The following is a 22,375-nucleotide window of genomic DNA, read 5'->3' as shown; positions in this document are numbered from 1 at the left end:
GATTGTGTATACTTGCACAGATATCCGCACTCATTATAGTACTCATACCGAGCGGACAAGTTTTTGGCACGTTCGGGGATTGGCAACTGAAGTTAATTTGTTTTGTCAAGCATTTTTATTTTACTTGTTTATTTTTTGTATAGTTTTACTTGTTTTTACTTGTCTTTTCAGGTTTTTATTTTACATACTCAACGTGCTTAGGAAAAGATGTATCAAATTGAAAATCAAGGCATTGGTCAAGAGGAAAATCAGAATGTCGAGGCAATTCTGAATACTGGGAATACAGCTAGGCTTCGTAGTATTCGAGATCATTTAAACCCTATCATGGACTACTTAAATCCTGGATTTGTGGCATCCATGAGTCAGACAACCCACTTCTAGCTCAAACCAGTTATGTTCGACTCGTTAGACTTGATTGGACAGTTTGGTGGTGCTCCTTAGGAGGATGCAAGGCAATATGTTCAAGCAATTTTGGAGGTCTATGACTCCTTTCAGCAACAAGGTGTGCATGAAGATGTGCTAAAATTGAAGTTATTTCCATATTCTTTGAAAGATCACGCCAGGGCATGGCTCAATGGATTACCTTCCGTCTCGATAAGGCCTTGGGATGACTTGTGCAAAAAAAATTTGCTACAGCATAATCAACCCAATATGAACAACCATCTTAGAAATATCATAGCATCTTTTCACCAAGGCGATGAAGAGTCTATGTATGAGTACAGGGATCGATACAAAAGTTTGATTCGAAAGTGCCTCAATCATGGATTCCACAACTGGACTCAAGTTGTGATGTTCTACAATGGAGTCAATGCACCTACGAGGATGATGTTATATGACTTGGCAAATGGGACATTACTTGACAAATCACCATCAGAGGAATTTGACATTTTGGATAGGATTGCCACCAACGATTACCAATTTTCATCTACAAGGCTTGGCCTTGGGCGAAAATCACATGGAGCTTTCGAGCTAGATTCTAAGGATTCGGTGTCCACCCAACTTGCTGTTTTCACCAATATGTTGAAGAATTTGCAAAGGCCAAGTGAGGTGAGAGAATAAAGGCATCCAATTCAGCATGTTTATTGCCATGGTAATCACAATGAGAGCGAGTATCCAACCAATCTGGAATCCATCCACTATGTAGATAACCATAATCGGGCAACAACAACCCTTATTCTAATAATATTGGATGGTGTCAGCGTCCAAACTTCTTGGGGAAATCAAGGAACCAGCAATGCTAGTCAGTCCGCTAGGCAGAAAACTTCAGTGACTCCCAGGGTTTCCAAATGAAAATACCATGGCATAATTCTAATGAGGGAGTACAATTTCATCTAACACAAGTTCTTTGGAGGCCACAATGCTAGATTTTATAGCAACCACGAAGACCATATTGTATGACCATACGACCATCTATAAAAAACCAAGAAGCTTTGCTTTAAAGCCGTAGCTTATCTTGACTTGATTGGAGGGTCAGGTTGGTTAAATTGCCATGGCATTACATTTTTTCCCACATGGAAATCTACCTAGTGATACTGAAGTCACTCGGGCTCAAGACATGGAGCATTGTGGTACATTCACCTTAAGGAGTGGCACTAAAATCTATAAAGATGCTAAGTTCGGGGGGGTAACACTCAGAGAGCCCGGTCATGAGATTATGCACGAAGATCCGAAGTTTCAAGAATATTCACATTTGCTTGAAAACAATGAGGAGGGTTCGAAGAGTGCAGCCAATGAAAACACAAAAAAAATTGCCACGACAAAAGAAAAACCCCCATCAGTAAGAGTTGATGACCAAAGGAAACTGCAGAATTTTACCGCAACAAATTTTTATAGTGATAATCACTTGAATCTTGATGAAGAAGATAAGGAGGAGCTCGAGGATATTCCAAATGTGATGAGTCATAGCTTACCCATAGCTAGACCAAGTATGAAATTTGAACCTTTGGATTTTATTGAACTCACTTATCCTAAACCCCAAGTGATTGATCATATGTCTAGGCTAGAAATTATAAAAGAATTAAGGAATGAAATGAAGATTAAGGAAAAATTCCCTAATGATAAATTATTATTTGCCGCGGCAATTTTGTGACATGCTAACATTGTCAATTTTCTCGTTAGTGTTGTTTTGCTTTCTTACTTCAATAGACTAGGAAAGAACAAGGTCATACATGATGGTGGCTACTATCATGGGGATGATCCCGACCTCTTCAACAAATTTGTTGCCCAAATGATTTCAAGTTGCCACAGCAAAAAGGAGCAAAAAGAGATCTCATTCCTCTACCATTCATCTTCACGCAGAGAATACTTTGAAGAAAAAGGACTACTGCAAATGTCCTATAATTCAGATGTGAAAGACCCAAAATGCCATGGAAAAATATTTTAAAGGCAGAACTATTATATGTGTGGGTATTTTGGTCTATACTGGTGCTCCAATCGAACGAGACAAAAATGCCATAACAATTTGAGATATTTCGGAAAGCACAGACTCTCAAACATATGGACAAGGGTAAATGCCTACAGTAGTTGCACCCACTTAGAGATAAGACTTAATTAGTATTGGCAAATGATGATTACTGATGATGTCCACCCATATGCACAAATGGCACGGCAAATTGCAACACTTCTGGCCAAGCAGAGCCAAGATCAAGTGGTGAATCCGACCAGCAACCTGATGACCTTCTTTGCCTATATCAAGAGACGGGATGAAGATGTGGAAATAGTCTTCATGGAGCTCATTCCGCTGCCCACTAAGTCAATGGAGGAGACACAATCCAAGATACCATGGCAAGCTCCTTTACGTAGGAGCCGACACCGCCTGAAGAAGGCATCTAAGCGCGAGGAGCCCCAGCTCTTAATCATCTCTGAAGGTCCCAGTACTCCTCCAGTTGCACTCGCTTATGACTCCAAACACTCCAACCCCACCCAACTGCGTAAGCGCACCCGTGGCACGACCGCCGCACCACCACACGCATAAAGTCAAGGTACCTTGTATTGCATTGCATTGTATTCATAGCATGTAGTTTCATTTTCTTTCATTTTAGTAAACATTGGGGATAATGCTTCTCTCAAGTTTGGGGGAAGTAGGGTTCTCACATCATTGTATGATAGTAGTAGTCAAATAAATATGCCATGACATTAGTAATGTTCGAATAGTTTTCTGGAATTAGTTAAGGATGCCCAATGATGATGAATTCTTGATGGATAGGATATAATGTACATGACTGGTTGAGGATGATAGAACTAACTCTAGGGCTTACTTCTTTGAAATCCTTGAAAACACGATTATATGTTTTCCATGCTTGAGAAACTTAGGAATTTTTTATAAGAGAATTCTTAAATGTCATGGAATAAAACTTTGAATGATGAAAACTACTGTTAAAAAAAGATTGAAAAATGATGATAAAGTTATAAATAAATGCCTCGACATATCTGTAGAGGGACACTCCGTTATGCCAGGGCATATGAGTGAATGAAAGTAGTCACGAGATGACTCTACCTGACTAGCTCGGGGGTGAAAGGTATGCTCCCTTTCACCTAGAGTGTGGGATGGTAAAGTGATGGGCTGACTCCCTTCGTAGTAGAAATAAAGGAAAGAAAGCAAGGTGAGAGTAAAAATTTCTAAATGTCATGGCAAATTAAGAAAGTTTGTTTAGAAATTTTTTAAGTTTGTTAAGCACGGACTGGATACAACATGAACACCCCACACAAAGAATCTTGCCTTAGGGGACAGTACTAGATTTCTCAAACCTAGTCTAGTATGTTGAAGCCATATGTACGAGGGCTGAAATTTTATCCCATAAGACTATTCTGCTTCTGAACTTGTCATGGTATTTCTGTTTTGCTTATTACTATCCATTGCTTGAGGACAAGCAATAGCTTAAGTTTGGGGGTGTGATAACTCCGTAAAATGTCATATTTTGGGACCTTTTCACTTAAGTTATTGAGTGTCTAATAGCTCATTTAGGACCTTGTAAATGCATTTAGAAGCATTAGTTGCATGTGGTGGAATTCAGTTTGCCGCGGCATTTTATTTTTAAAGAGGTGTGCTTTATGGGAAAGGTGCTTGTTGATGATGTGCAGGAATTGAAAGCAAGGAAAATGAAAGAAAATGTCATGACATAAGGAGATTGCTGAGCAAAATGAAATTTCCAAGTTCGACTGGCATTTCGATAGCGCTTAAAATGCGAGAAGATATTTTTGAAGCCAGCTGTCTCCGACTTTTTGAGAGCTCTGCCCGAGAAATCTGCCTCGAAGATCTGCCTGGAGGGGTCGGTGCTGCTACAACTGATCCTGCTGACCACATCGCCTGCTCTGCAGATCATGTCTGTCCTTGGGCGTCTACAGCGGGATTATGCCGGGTACTCAGTCGGCAACCCAGACTGGATCACTACTATGCTATGCCTGATACCCACGTGATTTAAGCATGGTTTGGGGTTTCCTAGGAATTTTAACACCAAGTCCTAGGGTTAATTTTCCCCTATAAATAGAGGATGAAGCCACAATGTTAGGGATTTTGGTTCCACCCAAATTTGAGCTTAAAAGGTTAGAGAGAGAAGGTTTCATCTTTCTCCGTCAATCCTACTTGTCGTGGTATTTCTCCTTGACAAGCCTGAGGGAGTGGCGTCCTAAGCATCAGAGAGGAGTCAGTTCGCTAGGAGCAGTGCTTGGTGGCCGAGGGAAGTATTGGGCAGTGCACGTCGAAGGCTTTCTCCTCCCTTAGTTCTTTGCTTTCATATTTTGTTATTGGGTTGTAAGGAACGAATGATATTTGCTTTGAACTAATCCTATTTGGTGGGAGTTCACTTGGATGTTTAAGTTTATATTTCAATAAATGGTTTCTTTTCTATACTTTAACATGTTTTGTTTATGAAACTTAATGCCTTAAGGTTGTAGGAGCTATGAGAGTAGCCTTTCCTTAGGAGGTCTTGAGGGTTTGAGAGAATGCCTTGGCAAATTATCCTTAGTGTTGAGAGAAACTAGGGATGAACTATAAAGCAAGGGGTTCTAGGTAGTAACTAGGCCTAATCCACCTTAGAGACAATGTTAGGATTTCATTCGACTAAAAGGAGTTGTGCAAAAATGATAGGTTAGATGTTAATGCTGCCACAAAAAGGTATTGTCGAGACATATCCTGTTATCTGGACCAATAGGATCATTGTAGGGGTTTACGCTAATTGGTTATGCCATGGAATCTTTAATCTATCGAGTCCCTTACTAGAGATAGCATAGGTCACCTTAGTAGACTCTGTCGGGCAGGCTAGGCATAGAAGAAATATCATTCGGAGAAATAGACTTAGATTTTCCTAGTGACTCCTATCACTCATTCCCATAGCAGCTTGTCGTGTGAGAAAGACAAAGTCCTATTAATCAAATCGTATATTATTTCATTTTGCCTTGACATTTTCATTTGTTTGCACTCAACACAATTTAATTTGCTACGACATTTCCATCCTTTCCATGACATATCCATTTGCTACCATACCGACATTCCATTTCCACAACATCCATCTAATTTTGCCACAACATTATCATTTTTACATACTATCACTAACTTTACTTAGTTGACAAAGTAAAGCGCTTTGATAGAACTTATTCAACTTCCTCCAATCCCTGTGGAGACGATACTCACTTATCACTGTATTACTTATTCGATTGTGTATACTTGCACATATTTGCACACTCATTTATAGTACTCATATCTAGCGGACAGTGACCCCCTATCACCCTACATTATTTTAGCAATGAATGTTCTGTCTAATCATTTAATGTGGCTGCAAAAGAAGTCTTTAGCTATCACCCTAAATGCAAGAGGATTGGTCTCACCCCTTTGTTTCGCGGATGACCTCCTCATTTTCTGCAAGAGTTCCATTGACTCTGTTATGGGAGTACAGGCTGTGCTAGATCAGTTCTACTCCATGTCAGGGTTGAAGCTGAATGTCAGTAAGTGTGAGATGTATGTTGCTAGTATTTCTGGTGAGCAAGTCAACACCATCAAGGAAATTATTGGTTTCAAATTAGGTAGCCTCCCAGTCATATATTTGGGAGTCCCATTGGTTACCAGGAAGGTGACTGTGAAAGACTGCCAAAGTCTCATAGACAAACTTAGGACAAAGCTAAGTTTATGGGCCAATAAGCACCTTAGCTTTGCAGGAAGGCTGTAGCTTGTTCATTCTGTCATGCTCATATTTCGAATTACTGGTACAGGCAGCTCATACTGCCTCAAGCTATTACTAGAAAAGTTGAGCAACTGTGTTCCCGATTCTTTTGGAAAGGGACTGATGCCCCTGCTAAAGGTACTAGAGTTAGTTGGAAGATTGTTTGCCTGCTGAAATTTGAAGGTGGATTGAGGATAAACGATGTAGGGGGTGGAACAAATCTTGCATAGTTCAGCTTATCAGGAAGCTTTTGGCTAATGAAGGCTCCCTTTGGGTGGCTTGGATGCACTCCTATGTTATTAGTAATGTTGATTTTTAGCAGATGGAAGCCCTATGAATACAAGCTGGAGCTTCAAGTTTGCTGAAAATCAAGCCTGATGTTGCCCACCTCTTTCTGGGTCAGATTCGTGATCTCAGTACGAGGTATATGGGAAGAACTCTGCACCTCTGCCCCAAGGTTACTTGGCACCATTTGGTCTGGTTCTCTGGACGTATCCCCAAGCACAACATTATTGAATGGATGGCCATACTGAACAGATTGCCTACTCGGGTTAGGCTCTTGCGAATGGGCTTAGCCATTGAATCTGATAGATGCTTACTGTGTGGCAATGAGGCAGAGGCAAGAGATCACCACTTCTTTGAATACTGATTTGCTAAGGAACTGGGGTTCCATTCTTGAACTGTGTTGCATCTCTCGTGGAGATAGCAGCTGGGATGGTGAACTGGGGTTCTACTACTCAAGGGTAAATCTCTCATCGTGAGAATACTTAAACTTGCTTGGACTGACCACGTTTATAGCATATGGAAGGAAAGAAATGGCAGATTGTTTGGGAGTAGAGCTAGATCAAAGAAAGAAGTGATGGAAGATATTAAAAAGACCATCTGAATCCGGCTGGTAGGCAAATCCTTCAACAGAGCAGACCCGTAATATTTCCCTGTGTGAAAAATAGGGCATGCCTGAGTAGGTCCTGTCTTATTGTTCTGTCTTGTTAGCTGGATTAGCGTAGTGTGCTTTCTAGATTTGCTAATGAGTTTATTGTCTTTGTATATTGTAGCAGTTTTTTTGCTTCTTAGGTAATGGAAATTGAATTATCCAAAAATATATATTTTTTTATTCTTAATAATTATGCCTTTTTGACATTTTTTTGTCTTTATAATATATTTTTCTCTTTTATGGTTCGTTTGCCGATGCAGTCAGATCTATTCGTATTTATCTCTTGTTCAAGTTTATTTGATTAATTTTTTAATATTTTCCTTGTATGATCTTTTGTGTGATCTTAGTCAAGTGACTAATTTTCTTGTGTTTAAGAAAATAATCTTATATATATATGTTTAGTTTATCGTTGTGTGTAAACCTTCATTATAATTTGAAATATTTTTTTTTAAAAAAAATTAGCGGCTTCTATCTAAAAAAACTAAAATAATATCAAATACAAAATAATAAAAGAAATTTTATTTAAAAACTTAATTTTCATAATGATATTATTTTGGTAAAAAAATCAGAAACATGGGTCGGAAGCATAAACAATATAAACAATATAGGGGGAGGTTGAAGAATCTATTTTTTTAGAAGAGTATTTACTTTCTGATTCATTAAAAGAGTTTAGTTTAGGGATATAATCATATAAGGTTTTTAAGAAAAGCATTCCTTGGTTTTTTCCTCACCAAAATTAACTTTTGGTAAAACTCATGTCCCTTGTTTGCCACATCAAGCTTACAGGAGTCTGGAGTGAAAAATAATGTGGGTTTGCAACGAGAAATTAAATCTCGGGGATAGGGAATATTTTATATTAAAGGAATTTAATGGTTTAAACGTATCTAATACCCATTACTCCTCGAAGAATACGGATTGTCAGCCAACAATCTTAAAGATTATCTTTTATACTGTTCAAAAAAATTAAACATTAACCTTTAGAAGAATGTAAAAATATATATGTATAATAATCAAATATTTTCTAAAAGATATTTGATGGAATAATTGTAATCGGTGGTGAATCCAGTAATACTTTTCAGGGTTGACACATATATATTAATAACATAATTTTTTGTATAGATAGACACAATTAAAATTTCAGGATAGTCATCTTCAGTAAAATGAATACTAATAAAAAAGAAGTTCGAACTTCAGGGTGGACGTACCCACCCTGAATAAAGGCTACATCCGCCACGATTGTAACTCAACGAAGTAAGTTTAGATATCGTTTATGTTATTCAATAAAATTTTCTCTAATTCTTTCTCAGTGCAATACTTCCAAAGTCCAACCATGATCATTAAAATTAGCATTGATATTGTCATTAAGGTCAAACTATTTACACCCAAATAGTAATTTAAATAGTGATGTATGTTACGCGATTATTATTTTATTTTCAAAAAATATGTTTGATATGATATATAGTATAATACTTTTAAACTTCAATATCTCTTTTTTTTTTTGTGGATTAATATCCACACCTCTCCTCGTCACGGGTAATTATTACAGTTGTCCACTTTATGTATCCTTATTATTAGGGTGTTCGATGTGAAATCAGGTAGTAAAAGCGTTGCTCTGGTACAAATAACGGAACTAAATGGATGCTGGGAGGGGTTGTAGTCCCTTAATCTCGGAAAGAAAAATTGTTTACATTTAATATATATATATATATAGAATAATTATAAGTTGTCCTCTCACTTTGAAAAAAAAATGTACTTTACCCCTTCAAATTAAAATTCAGACTGTCCCTATCTCGTACCACTTATCAATGGAGCCATTAGTCTCTATTCAAATGACACATCTAATAGGATGTGTAACACAATCACTTTTAAACTTTATGACACCTTTATTCCCTTTATGATATGAGATTAATTTCCTTCACCTTTCTAATATGTTTCATGTGGCTATAGTTTAGATTTGTGGATGTAATTTTTTAATTAAAAAAATCTAAAAAGGATATAAATCTATTTAGATCCTCTATTATAATTCATTTTTTATTTTACCTCTATTTTGTATTATTAATTATACTTTGTCTTTTGAATTGATATTTTGGCTCCATCTCTTAACTTAAAGGTTTTGATACTCCATTTGATATGAACCGATTCAACATCATGATCATTCTTGCATCTCCAACCTTTCATAAGATTCAAGTGATATACATTCTTGCATCTCCAACCTTTCATAGAGTTCAAAAGAGAGTCTTTTTACATTTATATTTATGTTCATACTATGTGGTTATATCTCATTTACTATGATATGGACATATTCATATATATATATATACACACACACACGTTATATCTATAGTTATAATAATAATCTTTCTTTCATATGAAACTTAAGTTATTATTATAACATATAGTCCACATATTTATATTATATATATATTATTTCAATTTACTTAACTTATATTACGAGTTCTTTGTGAAGGTATGCGACCACATATTGGGGAGCTGAAACAAGCTAGCAAATGGAGTCCAAAGATATGAGAACTTAACTAGGACAACTCCGAGGAAGCTAAGGAACAATTTTGGAAAAAGTTGCCAGCTGCACCTTGAGCTCGTATCTGGGTTGAGTTGGACTTTTGAGCTAACTAGGATATTCAATTCAGCTGGGGAATTGCAACAATTTCATCCTTTATCAAAGAGCTTCAATCCTATGCAAAAATTTTCTACAGTTCGTGTCTTTTCGTGAAGAGGTGTCATTCCTGGACATGACTCTTCACCAAGAGTTGCCAAAAGATTCATCAAGTTATAAGTCACCTATGGCTAGCTCACTTTCAAATCATTCACCCTAGAACATGTTCATTCATGAAAGGTTACATTCATGAAAGGTTACATTCCAAGCATTGTGTCCTTTCATGAAGGTTGTTGTCCATGAAGAGTCACTATCACATGAGTGCACGTTGGTAAAGAGATTTCAACCAAAGGAGGCCTAAATTACAAAGTGACATGAGGAAGACCAAGCTATTTATTCGGCCAAACACATACGCCTTGAACATGGAAGAGTTTGATGCTAAAGTGAACAAGTACATGCCTATTCGGCCAAGGGAGTGTTCATTCATTCTAGCCGAATCATCATGCCTTTATGAAGAGTTAGCCGAACAATCATGATGCCAAGTGACCTATGCATTTATCTAATAAATCATGTACATTCATTAAATCATGCACATTGGTCAAAACATCACTTAACTATTCTGCCAAGGCCTTCATTTCATATAATTAGGAAGGTTTTCATCCTTTGTAAAACATCTCATACTTAAATCAAATTATCTTTGTGAGTTAATCTCTCTTCCAAGTTCTTTTAAGAACTATATTGGTTAAGCAAGTATATTTCTATACTTGTGGTGTCATTCTATCCACCTTGATACTTCAAATTCCTAGATTCATATCTAGTGGATTTAAGTCACTTTCTACATCCCCTCGAGCAAGTTTGTAAAGACTGGGGTTGTGCTTCTTAGCATAGTTTCTTCTTCGACGTGTTTGAGATATTATCTTTACCATCGTCTCCATTGCCGCCCATTCAACTTCAACACCATCTTCATCAACTCCATTGAAGGCCACCATCATCATTATCATATCTTCCGCAACCTACTCTATCCTTATCTTATTTATATTTCATTTTCATTTCATTATCTTATATTTACTAATCTTTATTCAAACTTTTCTTTGTTGCAACCAATACTTCAATTTGAGGGCAACACTTGTTTCTAGTCTAATCAATCACAGTTTTAAAAAACACTTTTAATAGAACTTATCTTCAACAAATTAAATATAAAATGTCTCAATAGTTATTTATGTATAATTCCATGATCTAATATGGGGAATGTTAATTGGACGGGAATGATGTGGATGCTCCTCTCGCACCTATCCTCAGTAATAATTTTTATTCTTATCCTTGTTCTACTAATTGTTATGTGTATAAAGCCCATAATCATCATCTCCATGCAACCTGTAAATTTAAATTCATTCACGCCCTCACTATCCACGTGATATTCATATGCACCTAATCCTCATCATAACTATCTCACGACCCACTTCTTACAAATATCAACTAAATGAACATAAATAATTTTTATGAAAAAAGTATGAAATATCTGTCTTTCAAATTTTTATTACATATAATATATTATTCTAATTGTCACTATTTTTTTAAATAACAAATCATTTATGATCCTTAATTAGTAAATTAAAGAATATCTTATTTATGAAAGACATGTTCCGTTAAAAGTTCTTATAAAATACTTATATGACATGTCTAGTAAAAAATAATATTATCTACAAAAAAAAAAAGAAAAATTTTATTTTTAAAAAATAATTTTCTTAATGATTTATTTGGTAAAAAAAATTCCGAGAAACGTGGGTCGGAAGCGTATAAGTGATTTCTGTATTTGGGCCAATTTTAGGCCATTATGGCCTTTTGGGTGTAATCAAACGACCCAAAGATTTGGAAATTGTTGCATTCTTTTGTAGTTAAATCTCTTGTTCTTGCTAACACTATCGGTTCTCGTCTTGTTGGGTCAATAGGTGACCATAAACAACCCCATTGTTATTCACCTTTCGATCCTCTATATATATATTCACATAAAATTTTATATAACTGTGCGTACCTTTTTTGTCAATATTAGCTCTCAACTCACACACTCTGCTCCATCTTTGCCATTGAACTCATTGACCCAGAAAGGTAAACTTCAATTCCTCACTACCCTTTCATTATTTTTTTAAATATTAGTCATACCCTTGACCTGTAATTTAAGATTACCTTTTTGAATTTTTTTTCTGTAATGGAACAGAAAATCAAGACAAATCGGTTTATGCAATCAATATGTTTAAATGATAATATTTATTGTAAGGGCTGATAAAGTTTGGTACTTTTTTGTTGGGTTACTAGATATGAATAATCAGATAACAAAGGTATACATATGGGACATGGATGAAACCCTTATATTGCTCAAGTCTTTGTTGAATGGTTCATATGCTGAGGCTTTCGCCGGTTTAAAAGATGCTCAGAAAGGTGTTGAAATTGGAAAGATGTGGGAGAAACATATCCTTCAAATTTCTGATGATTTCTTCTTCTATGAGCAAGTATGGATGAGATTTCTACATTCCCCCCTCCTCCCTTTTATGTTGCTTTTTTCCAACTATAAATCTCGAATTTTACAGTTATATCTATTGAACGTGCTACAGATTGAAAACTGCAATAAGCCTTTCCTTGAGGTCATGAGCAATTATGATGATGGGCAGGATCTCTCCGGTTATGATTTTAATCAAGATGGTTTCAGTCCTCCGCATGATGATCTCAACAAAAGGAGACTAGCGTACAGGCACCGAGTCATAGCCAACAAGTATAAAAATGTATTCCAACTGATGCCTTTCAAGCCTAATATAAACTGTGCTTCCAATTATTTGTGTAATGTTCATGTTCTCTCATTCCCATTTATTCGAAATATGAGGCTTTTTATTGCATGCTCTGGTTGTTGCCTCCCTTACGGATGAAGTTATGGTTTAGCAACAAGTACAACCATGGAGAGCTAGGTGAAATTTTGAAGGGAACTGTCACAGAAAATCTAATATTGTGTAAATCTGCATCATGTAGTATACATCAGTTGATAGCTTATGGTTTAGTAAAGATGGAATTATGAATGGTAAATAGATATCTCCTAGAGGTACCTACTCACTAACTGCTGGATTCTATCTGGATTTAATATTTATGTAAAAGCAAAAATTGTTCTTATATTGTGGGGATTTATTTGGCATTGCAAAGCACTTCCTCTCAAGACAGAGACAACTTAATCTTTATTTGTCAGTTTAAACTTTCATCCTTGTATTTCCTCATAGATAGCTTCGTTTTCCAATGGTCACCTTTGCTTGTGTTTATTTTCCATGTCCCCTCAAAGGCTATGTATATATTATAAACGCAAATGCTTCTTAGATATAGAAACATAATTGTGATTTTTTTTAGAAAGTCCTATCATTTCAGGGTTTACACAATATTTTGGACCAAGAGATGATGGATCTCTGGGATGCATTGTACAAAATGACTGACGAGTATACAGATGGGTGGCTTTCATCAGGTATGTTCTCTGACTATGTCATGGCTACTGAGGCATCCATTTTTTTTTTTCCAGCCCATTTAGTGCTGAACTAAAGTCATTGACAGTTCTAGTATTTAATTAACCGAATCTGTTTTGTAATTATATTTGGTCACTGTACAATATCATTGACCATTATGAAGTCTTTTTTTGTGATGTTTGCTCAATGTCAAAGCTTATCTTCTTGAGCATTTTGACTAAGGGACTAAGGGTTATAGCTGCAATGTAGATTAGGGTGTGTGAACATATAAATTGATGCATGCCTTAAGTTTTTAGTTATGCACTATATCCAATGTGTTTTTGTGGTATTCTAAAATGGGGTTAAAAAAACTCACTAATGTAGTTGCCTCTTAAGAGTCTTGCATAGCTTAGAGATATCCTTCACTGATAATTTGAGGCTGAAGGTTTAACTTTTTTTTTTGATAAGAAGTGGAGGCCTCGTTAAAAACCCTCTTCATGATTACAAGAAACCAAAGATGTTCCATAATCAGCGGAAGGAGTAAAAAAGTGCCTCAAATTTTATTACTAAAAGATTAGTGCAATGCATGTGATTACAACCAAGCTTAACCCCCCCCCCAATACAATAAATAACCCGAACACACAAAGAAAAAACAACCCAACCACATACTCCCTATCTTAGCCAATTCCAGACTTTGCTAAAATGTCTGCCTCAAAATTTGCTGGCCTACCTACCCAACGAATGATGCCCTCCAAGTTTCTTATCTTATCAGCAGTTTCTTTAGAGATAGAAACATACAAACTTGGGCATTTATCCAAATTCTTAATCCACTCCACAGATAGCTTACTATCACTCTCAATAATCAACCATTTCTTAGAACACCGGCAAGAAGATTCAAAGAAAATTACACCCTGTTTAATGGCCTTTAATTCCATTAAAGGAGGACCCGGACCAGCAGCTTCTTGAAAAGAACTCATCTCTTAGGATCCCGCCTAAACCATTTTGCCTTCCAATCACCTTTGACAGCAGCATCCACATTCAGCTTCAGAAATCCCAAAGGGGGAGGGGACCAAGAAATCTGTTCTGTTATCTGGCTTTTTGGAACAAAACAAAGATCTCCAAGAGAGGGATCACTGATGAGGGAGTCCTTCGAGATGGAAATAACTCTAACACAAGAATCAAGAATTTTCTTGTAACTTGAGCTAAGGTTCTCATAGTTTTTCTTAATGACTTGCTTTGCTTTATTTTCTAAATATAGCACGGGCACTCTTGGAGCAGTGTTTAGCTGGGAATGAAGATCCTACCTTTGGTAGTACCGTTGCTGGTGGAGTTGTGAGTTCTAATGCCACGGGGTCCCAGCACATAAATGTTTTGGTGACTTCTGGGTCGTTGATTCCTAGCCTTGTTAAATGTTTACTCTTTCGACTTGACAATTTGATATCGTATGAAAATGGTGAGTAATCTTCGGTTCACTTGAAGTAAACTGCACCTTTTTGTAGTATATACTGAAATTGTATATGGTTTTATTGTTAGAGATATTGTTTATAGTCTTAGAACTTTCGGGGGGGTTGTTAGATGGGTTGCAAGGACAGCGAATATGGATGTTGATGCTTTAGCAAAGGCCGGTATAGGTTGATTTTAAGAAGGAGGTTTAATGAGGCCTTCAAATCTTATCAAAAAAAATATATATATACTGAAATTATTAGCACCAGCCAATACTTTAATTGGCATATTTATTGTAGTCTGCTTGTTATGCATGTTTTCTCTTATAATCTATCCTCCCATCATCTTTTTTAATCTGTCCATGGCAAGTACGATATTTGATTTCAGGTCCTTGGCACAGATATGAAAGGACTTTTCTGGAAACATTAGCAAGCATGCTCATGTTATGTGCATAACCAGAAAGGGTCCCTATATTTTGTGTTGTATATGAACATTTAAGCAATCAAGAGTAGCATAATTGCCTGGTTAAACGCACATCTTTCTCAAAAAAAAATTATATCCTAAATTGACCTCACAGTAAAGGTATCTCTCGTTAGCCAAGACTCGATGAGTTTAATATGTAATGTTAATGTGGCAATTTTTCAGGTGAAGAAAGCTTTTAACAAGAAGATATGAATTGCCTAAAATTATTTCCCATAAACTATACTTCGGTTATCAAGTTCTTCTAGAATACTTGCTTTTCATTCTCTCTATAAGGACACTCTCCATGACTTGTAGTTTCAAGAGTTCAAATGGTTCTCATATTTTTCAGGTCACTGGATTGCATGCACACCGTAGCGACCACATGTTGGTCCTCAATGTGATTTCTTTGATAAACTCATCATATTTGTATTACTTACAAAACATTTATTCTCCAGTTTACAGCTCATGGGATGTAGGGAAACTACAATGTTTCCAGTGGATCAAGAAACGTTTCAACAGTCGAAATACCCACTTTTGTGCAATAGGAGATGGATGGGAAGAGTGTGAGGCTGCGCAAAGCCATGAAGTGGCCTTTTATCAAGGTAGACCTGCGTCCCAATAGTTCTCACAGGTTCCCCAGGCCTCACACTTAGAACAGTAGGTTTCTATTTCTCTATCGGTATGGAAACCCTGATTCAGAAAATGACGATGACTAACCATAGTTTCGCCATCATATAAGTTCATTTTGGATCTTAAAAATGGATACCTATTTGTACATAAAACCAGAGTTTTACCAGGTGGAACCTGCATTTCTGAACAATAACAGTATTGTTTGTACAAGATGAGGCTCGGCAACTTCCTAGGCCGTGTATTTGATTGTATAATCATTTCTTGTAGATACAGTCATTATCCCTTATGCTAAAATGACATTTTTATGGAATGATTATGAGCATATACATTTCCTTGTACAGATTTTATGCAAGTCTGGCAATTCATTTTTCTTTATAATTTTTGGAAGTTGAATTATGGTTATATCTTTTAGTGCATTAGCTCCCATGTTTTGCCACAGGAAGTAACTGAAATGCATTTCTTGAAAACCTTGTTAAATAATGGCCTCTCTTTATGTTAGTCCAGACGATTTGTCTGTGTCTGAAATTGGACTTTCCTCTGATTCTCTTGGGCAAATGTTTGATACCATCCATAAAATGCCACACCTCTCTTCCTTTTCATGCAAAAATCCCAGAAATGTGGTTGGAAATTGGAATAGCTGAAGTTTTGGAATGGCAGGCTAGCCATGGATTGAAATGTCAACATCTGATGTTATGGGGCTATAAATTGAGACAAAAGGGTTTTTGACATTGGGTAAACTACATATTTAGTCCCCCAAATATTATTGTAGTTTTGTTTTGATAATTTAATTACTTTTTTAAATCATACCTAATGTTACGTTTTCGTTTGGTTTTGGTCAATTATTGTTAAAAAATTAACGATACTGATGTGTTATCATAAGATAGTGTCATCATTAAAAAAATTAAAAAAATTATCATTTAAGCATTATTGTAGTTTTTTAATGGTCGGTGATCATAGTACAACTTTATGTATTTTAAAAAATATTAGCGACTAAATGCATAGTTTAAAGACATTTTTAGCTCTCCTGCAACCCAAAAAGGAAAAGAAAAAAAAGAGTTATTTAGCTTTTGTTTGTTTTAATACAGTACTATTATTAACTGTTAGGACGAAAAGGATAAGGCTGGGAAAAAAAAGATTGTTTGATCATATTTAGCATATTTATCCAGGCTATTAGGAAGGACTTGTGGCCTGTTTTCATTCATACATGGATGAATGCCAAGATTTGGGATTATCCTTAATCTCAACAGATAAGATTAGATGGCTTGGATTTCAATTTGATTAAACAGATTAATTGATTTAACAGAGTGAAAGGACTTATCGAGGGTTGTGGATATAGACCTTTTTGTCATGTTTTCTTAGCAAATAAAAAATAAACAAAAATGGCTGCCTGATTTTCCAAGATAAGATCAAATCTCTTGTTTGACGTATAAGTGACGCCTTGATGAAGCTCAAAGGAGTTTTTTTAAGTAAAAATAAAATAAAACTTTTAATAAACCAAGTCTGATGAATTTGTAGGGCAACCAGAAAAGCAGCAGGTCAAGGATTCGATCAGACCATTTAATGACTCATTGCCCATTGGCTGGTACCGGAAGCAATGGAGTTTCACGAAATCTTATTCAATCAGACCATTTAATGACTCGTTTTCGTTTTTAAACAGTAATTTATATCTATTTATAGGGAGTAATTAATGATTTAGTAAATAACACATTTTCTTGTGAATTTTTTTATTAGTACGAGTTAATTTAGTAATTTAACTATTGATAATATATATATTTTACAGACACAACTACTTAAATTTGAGTTTTTTAGGCCACGTGGAGGTCTCCATGTTTCTTTGTATGGACCTGAATGGGAATGTATCATAAGAGTTCTTGTAACAACTCCTGCACATACTTTGAATGAACCACTTCTTCACACGATTAATCCTTTTCGTTCCTCAGTTTTTTTTTAACAATTTCTTTTACATTTGTTTATAAATTTATCCACTCTTCTTCTGTTCGTGCATAATTGATTCTTTAGTTGCAGACAAGTATAATTGAAAATAGAAGCTGAAATGCTCTGTTAGAAAATAGAATAAATGATATTTGACTCATTTTTCTTTCTTCATTTATGTGTTTTGCTATGTTACAGGATTCTCTCGTATTCACTCATCCAAAATCATGGCATAATAATGCAGGGGAATAAAAACGTAACAGCCAAAAGTCATAATATTTTCTTTTGGGGTAACTTGAGTATAGAGGAGGGTTCGGATTTTGTGATTTTTTTAAGTTGAGAATAGGATTCCGATATTAAGATTCGAACACTAAACTTGTTGGATGCCGACTTTTGTGTTGTATGAATTAAAAGTTATGAATTTGCCCCCACAGTGACAATTTTGACAGATGGTCCCCTGATTTGTGTTTGCTATGAGATGTGGCTAAGTGGTTTATTTAGCCCTCCATTTCTCCCGTGAGAAGGGTGAGTTTGGACTTATTCCAACACACTCGCGTCCATGCAATTTTTCTTTCTTTCTTTCTTTTTTTACTGTAAAAGAAAAGCTTTATTGACAGAGAGAGAAGGAGAGGGGCCTGGGGTCCAGGGTTTCTTGATGTGCCACCAAAAAGAAAATTTGAAGCTAACTCACCAATGACCAAACAAATCAATCTTTTTATTGTGGTTACAAATGCGTAAAAATCGATCTTTCACATTGCATATTCACCACTTGAAACTGCAGAACAATAAAAATCTACTTTTTACACTCTCTTCTTAAATTTCAGCCAAAAGAAGTCTCTTTTAATAAGGATAAAAATGAAAGCTTTTAGTTAATATAACTCTCCCTATGATGAACTGATAAGGAACACAGTAAAAAAAGGAGAATGATTACAACAACTACTTTATTCTATATTTAACCACCCCTCCACCCCTCTCCCTCCACTTCATCTGCTAAAAGGTATATGTTTGCGCCACTTCATAATGATTTAACTGAATTTCTTTGTTTATCAACTGTCCTGAAGCTTTTGTTTTTTTTATTTTCTGTTCTCTTTTCATAACCAATTAAAAACTACCATCTTGTATGGCTATGTAAGCAAAGTTTCCAAATTGGGAATTGGGTTTTTTTCTTTTTCAGTATTTTGCTGGTTATGCAACTCTCTCTTGTCTCTCACAGTTAAAACTGGTATGATTTTAATTATAATCGATTATGTTTTCATTTTTAGGCACTTTCTGAGTTGATCATGATTACAATATGTCTGCTGTTTCTAAGTGCTTATTATGTTATATTTCTTGTCTGTCATGGTAAGTATGGGAGAAATCTTGGTGCTCTCTGGTTCCAAGGCAGTGAACTATTGAAAGGAGAGTTTAGCTGTCTGATTTTACAATGCCAGTTCCCCATGTGCCGTATCCGACACCTCCGGCGCCTTACACCCCTCCTGCAGCCAATGGTATCTTATTCTCTTCTCTTCTGTTCTGCAACAGATTTATCTTGAATCAATGTGAATTCTCCTCAAGAAACTTTGGTTTGGCTGAAATAGAGTTAGTCTCATTGTAACTACATATATGATGCAAAGAGAAAAAAGGGTCCAAGCAATAAATATTACTTTTCGAGATAAGAACCTATTGAATGACCTCTGTAGTAAAAGGTAATGTTGTCATAGAGTAATAAAATTCTAAACATATATTACCATTGTTACCTTCGTTTTACTCTCCATTGTCCACTGATGTAGAGGCCAAATCTATGTAACCAGGTGCTCAAAGCCAGCTTGTGTGTTCGGGTTGTCAAAATTTGTTGCTCTATCCAATTGGGGCAACCTCTGTGTGCTGTGCTGTTTGCAATGCAGTAACAGCAGTACCACCTCCAGGTACCTCATCTGCTACTTCTTCATAACTTTCTATGAAATCCTGAAACATAACATCGACTGAATCTTCCTTTCGGAAGACCTGTGTATAAAATATAAATCGGAATTCTGAAAATACAGGCACAGAAATGGCCCAGTTGGTGTGCGGAGGCTGCCATACGTTACTAATGTACATCCGTGGAGCAACGAGCGTTCAATGTTCGTGTTGTCATACTGTCAATCTGGCCTTGGAAGGTATGTGTAGATATAATAGGAAGAGAATGTTTTCTTGTATTTTATTCATCAACATTATGGATATGTATTCAAGTATAAAGGTCCTATAATATATGTAGTGTCCTACATTAACTAAGTAATATCATACATTAAATATAATATACATAAACTCCAATATTTAGCCTATAAATATGTAATACTACCCTTCAAGTTGGAGCATATATATTAATCATGCCCCTATTAAAAAAATTTAATCATGCCTAGCTTGTTACATAGACAATCAATTCATAGATAATCAATTTAGATTCCATTCAGAATTTTTGTGAAAATATCTCCTAATTATTTTCTAGTTTTCACATGGATGGTAGTGGCCAAATCTTGTTGGATCTTTTTGCGAGTGAAACGACAATCAATTTCAATATCTTTCGTTCATTCATGAAAGATCAAATTAGAAGTAATGTGAAACTTAATTTGATTATTAGGGATTTCTTAGTTCAGTCAATCAACGAAAGACGAGAATCCCTTATGTGGCGGTGTCGACGGAAGAGCCTCCAAAAGCTGTCAGTGAAGAGCAACAATAAACCTCTTTTCTTTTGACACGCAAACAGCCCACAAAAACCCTAATTTTAAAACTCTAAAATTAAGTTAGGAGTTGGTACATCTGATACCATGTAAAAGTAGTAGGAAGGGAATGTTTTATTATATTGCATTCATCAATATAATGAGTATATATACAAGTATAAAAATACTATAATATGTAAAGTAATATCCTATATTAATATGTAATACCATGCATTAAATATAATATATATCAACCTAATATTTTGTTTATAAATTATGATGTTTCAGTACTTCAATAATGTTGTTTCCCCTAAAACATTATTGAGATACAAAGCCTTGTTAATTAAGCAACTATTTTAGTTTTGGTGAAAGCTTCAGATTTTCCTTCACTTTTCTGACAGCAAATCAGGTAGCTCATGTGAATTGTGGGAACTGCAGAATGTTACTAATGTACCAGTATGGAGCAAGATCTGTAAAATGTGCAGTTTGCAATTTTGTGACATCAGTTGGGGTTAGTACACAATTTGTTCTCACTAACTGTTTATATACTCGATTCGCCGTCTTCTTAGCACCCTTGAAGTACGAAATTTCGTAAAAGAAAACCGTATTATCTAATCATACAATATGATTACACTGTTCAATTTATGGACAATATGCGATAAGAAATTTGCTTGCAAGATTTTATGCTCTAATCCCAAGTCTCTACTGCATTCTAAAAATCATTGCAGCAATATATAATTTACAAGACATGAGTTTTTTTTTTTTTTTTTTTGCAAGTGTAACTATCTGAAGAAAAGTTTTTCCTTTTTTCATAACTATTTCTTCCTGTAAAATATTTCTTCCGTTTTGCAATATGTTCACTGTTGTTTTCTGCCATTGATTGTTGCAGGGCTCGGCAAGCGCTGCCGAGCAGAAGCTCAACAGCTAAGGTTACATTACGCCCAAGTTGATTGTTGGAAGCTAAAACTTTGGTTTTGCTTATTACAAATATCTTTCTCCGCGTTTGCTTCGCATCGGCAAATGGAGGAAACTCCCTCCTAGCTTTGTATTGAGTTATTTTATCTTGCTTGACTTATGAAATAAGCAGTTTTGGGTAGCTGGTTGGATGCATTATATAAGTAATTCCATCGGAGAAGACCTGTAACAGTTTGAGCTATTGGTTATCTTCCGATAAGATAAACTGCATTTGCTTTTACTTTGATATGAATATGAGTGGCAATAAATACAGAGCATAAAGTCCATCTATGATTCTCTTTTCTTTTTCTGCGATTTTAATTGCTAAAGGTATACGTTCAGACAACTGTTTCATAGTCATTCACACAACATAGGGGACCTTATAGATTTTTATAGAAAATATTGAGGAGCATATTTCATAGAGAATCTAGTTCATTACATGGTAGATGATGTGAGATGAGGTCAATTAGAACTTCTTTCAGAGTTCATACTACAAACTTCAGAAAGAATCTTGAACGCTAAAGAGTGTATTTCTGGTTAAATATGGTTAAACCGAATGAGTTGCACATTAATATATGAAATAATTTCACTACTAGAAGTCTAAGACTCGCGTAGTTGATATTAAACTGTCGGTAAGCGCCGAATACAAGCAGCTGGACCCGAACATGAAACACCTGTTCAATTATATCTTCAGACATCATAATAAATACTTTAGCAAACAATGTTTACTTTTTAATAGACATCATACATCTGGAAAATATTTTCCAGCTCAATGTTTTGCAGTTTTACATGCCAAAATGTTTAGGTTCTCAGAAACACCCTGATGATATCCCTTTCAGGTCTCATAGATCAAACTATAACATCCACGAGATATATTCTCTAACTAATAAAGTTGAGACACATTTCAGAACCCAAGCTTTGGGTCTACTGACCACGACTTTGTCTCGGCAAATTATGCCTCATCAGACCGATGCCAGTGATGAGGTCTACATAGACCTATCTTCACTTGGGTGAGGTTTTAGATCAAGGACAGTAAAGGCTCTATATTTATTGGTGGATGGTCCATATGGCTCAGGTATAGCCCAACAGCACTTCCACCTTTC

At 35.7% G+C, this 22,375-nt stretch overlaps 2 protein-coding genes and 1 pseudogene across 4 annotated transcripts; all 3 read left to right on the top strand.

The window, feature by feature from the left end:
* The first annotated feature begins 5,741 nt into the window (after positions 1–5,741).
* On the top strand, positions 5,742–6,916 carry LOC120193596. Its single transcript, XM_039196061.1, has 4 exons — positions 5,742–6,157; positions 6,205–6,358; positions 6,559–6,705; positions 6,773–6,916. The coding sequence occupies exons 1-4, from the start codon at positions 5,742–5,744 to the stop codon at positions 6,914–6,916; spliced, it is 861 nt and encodes a 286-aa protein (XP_039051992.1).
* A 4,821-nt stretch (positions 6,917–11,737) lies between these two features.
* LOC120193651 lies at positions 11,738–15,983 on the top strand (annotated as a pseudogene).
* Positions 15,984–18,646: 2,663 nt separating this feature from the next.
* On the top strand, positions 18,647–21,489 carry LOC120193537 (protein LOL1-like). Of its 3 annotated transcripts, XM_039196022.1 has the most exons (6): positions 18,647–18,865; positions 18,990–19,130; positions 19,434–19,547; positions 19,665–19,778; positions 20,720–20,829; positions 21,208–21,489. In XM_039196022.1, the coding sequence occupies exons 2-6, from the start codon at positions 19,067–19,069 to the stop codon at positions 21,244–21,246; spliced, it is 441 nt and encodes a 146-aa protein (XP_039051953.1). In that variant the 5' UTR covers positions 18,647–18,865; positions 18,990–19,066; the 3' UTR covers positions 21,247–21,489. The 3 variants fall into 3 exon arrangements, with proteins under 3 accessions (XP_039051953.1, XP_039051952.1, XP_039051954.1); XM_039196021.1 differs by having other exon boundaries at positions 18,647–19,130; XM_039196023.1 differs by lacking the exon at positions 21,208–21,489 and having other exon boundaries at positions 18,647–19,130; positions 19,665–19,783; positions 20,595–20,824.
* The last annotated feature ends 886 nt before the right edge of the window (positions 21,490–22,375 follow it).

This window comes from Hibiscus syriacus, unplaced genomic scaffold (assembly GCF_006381635.1).
Source record: "Hibiscus syriacus cultivar Baekdansim isolate YM2019G1 unplaced genomic scaffold, ASM638163v2 tig00116996_pilon, whole genome shotgun sequence".
Classification (NCBI taxonomy): Eukaryota; Viridiplantae; Streptophyta; class Magnoliopsida; order Malvales; family Malvaceae; genus Hibiscus; species Hibiscus syriacus.
Note: the sequence above shows the minus strand (reverse complement) of the source record. Positions and strands in the feature narration are given on the sequence as shown.